Source organism: Protobothrops mucrosquamatus, unplaced genomic scaffold, assembly GCF_001527695.2.
Source record: "Protobothrops mucrosquamatus isolate PMUCROS unplaced genomic scaffold, P.Mucros_1.0 scaffold_256, whole genome shotgun sequence".
Taxonomy (NCBI): Eukaryota; Metazoa; Chordata; class Lepidosauria; order Squamata; family Viperidae; genus Protobothrops; species Protobothrops mucrosquamatus.
Genome location: NW_015386332.1, coordinates 1,445,784 through 1,451,408, shown reverse-complemented (window position 1 = coordinate 1,451,408; position 5,625 = coordinate 1,445,784). Strand labels below are relative to the sequence as shown.

Below are 5,625 nucleotides of genomic sequence, written 5' to 3'. Positions count from 1 at the left end.
AAGTGAAACAGTTTATTTTGAAAATCTTCCGATCAGGAATATATTGAGAAATTCTGTGAGATTATGAGGTGGAAGCTTTCAAACAAGGGTTAAAAATATCCTGTAAAAGGAAGCTTCTCTTGGGATTAATTTTCTAGAAACTGGAGCTTCAGCTTTGCATCCTCAGGAACAAATGAAAGGAAGTCAGCAAAGCTTGACCTATATGGCTGTGAGGGATTCTCAATAGCAAGCTCTACACACAAATATCTAGAAAATATTATCAAAACAATTAAAATCAAATTATTTGCAGATTCCAGGGCTAGTCTGCATATTTGCTATCAATCATTGAAAGACCAGTACAAAATTCATATGGATTTGTATAGTAATAACTATTTTGCAATTGTGGACATTATATATATCAAGGAAAAAAATCCTCACCTAAACATTCAAAGTTGCTACAGAAACGTTCAACTGTCCCAGGAGAATAGTCTTATGAGAGCAGAGCACCTATGTTATCCAACACATTGAATTTGCTAGTTAGATAGCAATTAAAGCCTTCAAGAGAATGAAAGCTTTTCCCTCCAAAGCTATTCCAAGATTACTAATATTGTTTTTCACTACACTGCAAGTTATACTTCCAAATATTTCTCGTTAATGAACTAAAAGAATATTTTCTATTTGCTTTGAATTTGAAATAGCTTATTTTCTCTTACATTTTGGTTCCCAGAATATTTCTCATCCTAATGCATTCACAAAATAGCATAAGATTTATCCTTACAAATTGTTCCATCATAATGAAAATATGACTCATAAAAAGCATTAGCTCAAATCCCTAATTTTAAATGTATAGGGGAAGTGTAATAAAATGATCTGACCAAAATTGTACAAAGGGAAGTCTGTTGTATGATAGACTTAATCCTCACTGATAGTTGGAACTGACAACTGAGAAGCTGTATAAGCATGCTTCTATCTTCATTTAAATCAAGGTGAGTGTGACTATTTGTCTCAGCAAGTGACATCTGGTCAATGTTATCTGAAATCTAAGCTGGATTATGCCTCATGAATACCTAATTCTTGAACAGGTGACCACCGAAAAATACAAGGGTGGAAGCTAAATAGAGAAGTAAAATATAATCTTAGCATATTAAGCCATGTATATACTATTTCCAAGAAACTACATGGATATGAAATTATAAAGATCAAAGTTGGTTCAAAGGAAATATCTTGCCTAATCGTTTGACATATATATTTCAAACACAGCTCAAAAAAGTTGCTATTCCCCTTAAGCAGCTAAAGAATCTGACAACTTCCATCTATATTGTACAAATACAGATTTTTATTCAGCTTTCCACTGACTATATAGAAAAATCTGCAACAAATATTTATGTTATCAGTATATTTGCTACTGTGTTTCATTTCAGGGTGTCAAGTTAATTCCATTTGTAACTGAACTTGAAATTATGCAATTCCTATTCAGTGGTTTGAGATTTTAATAACTATAGTGCTACAAATACACATAGTATGCCTTAAAAACCATACTTTAAAACAAGTATTTTGCAATTATATGATTTCTGATCATTGAAGACTTCTAAACAAAAACATATATAAAACATCAAGTATTTGTCTATCATTTTAAAAATGATTTTAGGCTATTATTAAATAACTATTAATTCTTGCTCAATTTAATTGCTAGTATTTAACACTTATTTTGGAAATTTCTTCCATTGTTAATAGTGTCACAGTATGGTATGCTTTTTGATGTTCACGTGTACATATTTACATTCTATTTTGTATCTTATCTGTTGGGTGTTTTGCTCCAATCTAGGAGCATGTTTTGCAGGCAGACCTCACATACTGTGAACACTATAAATTCAAAATTTTGTGGCTGACAAAGAGTTAGTGGGAGACTAGTATAGCTATTTCAGGCTCATTTGCCCTCATCAGCTAGTCACACCCTTCAGGGATTCGAACCTGGGCAGCTTGCATGTTAGGCAGCTGTATTACCCTTTTGAGCCACAGGTTCCTCCTTACTCCTGTCAGCAGAAACCAGGGAGGATATATATCTTATCTGTTGGGTGAGGCACCGGGTCTACCAAATATCTATTTTGTATAGATTTTTTAATTAAATTTGCTAATGCAAAAGCATCTTTTAAAGAAGCAAACAGAAAATACTGCATAGTGGTCTGTTTAGGGCCAAGACAATGATAAAAAATGGGCTAATTTACTAGCTTTTTATACAGAAAGGGGAGTTCTCATTCCAAATACTGCTTGCTATAGGAGAATTAGAGCCATCATTCAGATTCTTAATCCAGTGTATGCGCAGAGAAGGCGGGCTTTCAGTAACAATAGTCTGGTGAAGCCTGAAGCTTCAGTCAGCCTGCAAAACCTTCCCCCTTGCAGAGCTACATACAGTAGCCTACACAGGACAGACTTAAAAAAAAAAGTTTTCTAGAATCTATAAAGATCATCTAATCCAAGGGCGAAGGAGGGAGGGAGAAGGAGAAGAAATAAGAATTAAAAAATAAGAATTAGAATTAAGAAATAAGAATTAAAAAAAGAATTGGGGGGGGGATTCAGTCTTTTTCAGTTGTGACCATTAAAATGGTTAAGCATCAAAACGTCAGGGGGGGAAGCAATTACTTCACCTTCCCTCTTTGTGAGCATTCTTCCAGCATGCTGGATTACATCACTGTGGCAGACAGAACTAGTCCTATAACATCCTTATTATTTCCTACAACACTGGCATATACATTCCTGAAGACTGCATACATTATCTCTGGTAGGAAAAATGTTAATAGACTCTAGACACAAAGGAAAAGCTGCCATTTGGTGTAATAAATAACAAGAATTACAACAGCTTCTAACTATACTTCAAGCAGAACAGTAACATATTATCAGCAAATCCCCCTTGCATGAGACTGCTTTGACAAAGCACACTGCATGCCCACAAAGTCTCCTGCCACACCCATCTTCTCACTGCAGAATCTCCACAATACAAACCTTAACACGCTTCCAGCAAATAATCTATAAACCTCACAACATCCTATCCAAATTCCAAGATTCCTTTTTAAAAAGGTCTCTTCTCCTTCTCAGAGGATCCTTCCTAGGTTAACTACCAGAACAGAGTTATGACCCACTTCCAATTTCTACTAATTCCTTGCATGGTCACAAGCTTAAACCGCATCCCTAATAACTACTTGAACCCCCCCCCCCAAATCTTTACACCCACAAAGCATGCTTCCCCTTTTTTCTTTCCTTTCAGATCTCTTTATCTTTCTCCACTTCTTAAGCCCTTTTCTGAACCACACTGCTACCAATCCACCCTCATCTTACAAGCTGCTTTACAAGTTGGGGGCTGACGGCGACGATCCCCTCTGCCCCAACACACAAAGAAAAACGGTACTTCCAAAGACCACCTCCCCCGATACTCACATCCCCGGCCGTTTCCTTTCAAAGTCGTTTATTCCCACCGCACGTATTTCAGGGCCTTGTAAAGCCACGCTAACATAACTTACTGGGTCCACGCCCTGTACGCGCGCACACACACACACACACACACGCACACACACACACACACACAATTTGGCCTCAAGCGCTTTACACGACCATCCCTTCATCACAAAGGCCCCCCCCTCCAGCCACGCCCCTCGGGCATCTTCCGGGAATGCTTTCCACCAGCTGGCGCTCCTCCAGATACGTTGGGCTGCCTTTCTTAGCGGGCTAGACGGTGCTGGGCGATGCCGAAAGGGGCACCAGCGTCCGGAAGCCGCCCGCCTCTGGACCGCTCGCCCGCCGTCCACTCACCGGGAGAGCCTGGGGCGGCGCCCTTCTTGGCGACCGGGGGCTCCTCTCGCTTGGGTGGCAGCGGGGCGCTCCGGGGAGGGATGGCGGGTGCGCGGGGCTCTTCCCAGTGCGGAGGTGGCGGCGGGGCGCTGCGCGGGGGCTCCCTCTCCTTCTCCCCCGTAGGGGCGCCCTTGGAGGCGGCAGCGACAGGGCTGGTGCTGGTGGAGACGACGGGGGGAGTGACCCAAGCGGGCTGGGGGAATGGGGGCGGGCTGGGCGGCTGCTCCCCCGAGGCACCCCGATCCACCAGCGGTGGGGAGGAGGTGGGCGCCGGAGGGGCCGGAGGCGCAGCGGCGGGCTTCCTCTCCCTCACTTCCAGCTGCTCGTCATCCAGCTCTTCGTCGTCCTCCTCCTCGTCGTCGTCGTCGTCCTCCTCCTCTTCCTCGTTCTCCGGGTCCCTCACAAACTGGTACTGGAAAAGGGGCTGCTGCGGTTGCCGCCGGTCCTGCTCTGGCGCGGCCGTGGTAGACGAGATCAAGGGGGATTGGTCCGGGTCATCCATGTTGGTCTCCTCCGGGCTCTTTCCTCGGGAACAATGAGCGAGCGATAACAACTGCCGAGAGATAAAAAGCAGAGGGGGGAAAAGGGCTGGAGCTTGGCGCGCGAGGATGGGCGGAGGCGAAGGAGGAGAGAGAGCCAGACAAGGCGGGCGGCTGCGCAGCCACCGCCGCTGGGAGAGATGCTGCTGCTGCTGCTGCTGCTGCGACGCCGCGGGAGAAGAGAGCGAGCCGCGCCAAACACGCCGCCGCCGCCGCCGCCGCCGCCTCCACGCCCTACTGAGTCATCGAAGGCGGTTACAGGCGCGCGCGCAAAGTTGCAAGTTCTGCGCGAGGCGCGGAGAAGGCACGCCCGGTTCCCTTCGCCCCACCCTCTCTGCCTCCAGCCTACCCGGACAGAGAAAGATAACCAGTGGGCCAATGGGAGGAGAGAACTGCAGTTCCTGGAGGAGGAAGCCCTGCCCGCTTTTCTTCTCTACCGTATTATTTGGCAAAGAAAAGCAGTTGGGCTGGGCGAGATGAGGGCAGTGTTGCTGGTAGGATATAGCGGTAAGGTGGAAGACGGAAGTTCGGCGCCGAGCTCGGAAGGGTTCTACGCACTCACAGTTGCACGCGGGGGGTGGTGGGGGAGCAGGAAGAATTTGGAGACTGTGCACGTGCAAGCCAGGGCCAGCTGTATTCATTTGCAATTTTGCCTTCACTGCTAAGTGCTTCACGAGGTGCCATAAAGCTAAAGGAGCTCGTAGATACATGCACATTAAACAGTTAACACCATGCCGCAGAGTCATGTTTGAACAAAAAAAAATTACGACTCAGAAGTAACGCTGTGTGTATCTTAGTGTACAGGTAGTCCTTGACTTATGGCCACAATTGAGCCCAACATTTGTGCTGCTAAGTGTGACATTTGTTAAGTGAGTTTTGCCCCATTTTACGACTCTTCTTGCCACAGTTGTTAAGTGACTCACTGGAGTTAAATTAGTAACATGTTAAGTGAACTGGCTTCCCCATAAAGTGCTTGTCAGAAGACCACAAAAGGTGATCATATAACCCCAGGACTGCAACGGTCATAAATATGAGTCAGTTGCCAAGCCTCTGAATTTTGATCACGTGACCATGGGGATACTGCAAAGGTCAATAAGTGTAGAAATGGTCATAAGTCCTTTTTTTCAGTGCCTTGCTTTGTAACTTTGAACAGTTACTAAATGAGCTGTTGAAGGTCAAGGGCTTGTAGTTACTTTGTGACCGAGGCTGCATGCTGATGAGCAAATATGATTATTGTTAAAATTTAGTGGACTCCCCTTAGATC

At 44.7% G+C, this 5,625-nt stretch overlaps 1 protein-coding gene across 2 annotated transcripts in view; it reads right to left on the bottom strand.

Moving 5' to 3' along the window:
• The window catches only part of RTN4 (reticulon 4), a 39,431-nt gene extending 35,063 nt beyond the window's left edge, over nucleotides 1–4,368 (bottom strand). The window contains exon 1 of one of the 2 annotated variants that reach the window (XM_015831433.1): nucleotides 3,784–4,368. In XM_015831433.1, coding sequence (XP_015686919.1) covers nucleotides 3,784–4,324 — 541 coding nt within the window. In that variant the 5' untranslated portion in view covers nucleotides 4,325–4,368. The remainder of the gene's footprint in view (nucleotides 1–3,783) is intronic. The other variant, XM_015831438.1, reaches the window with a different exon arrangement.
• Between the last annotated feature and the right edge of the window lie 1,257 nt (nucleotides 4,369–5,625).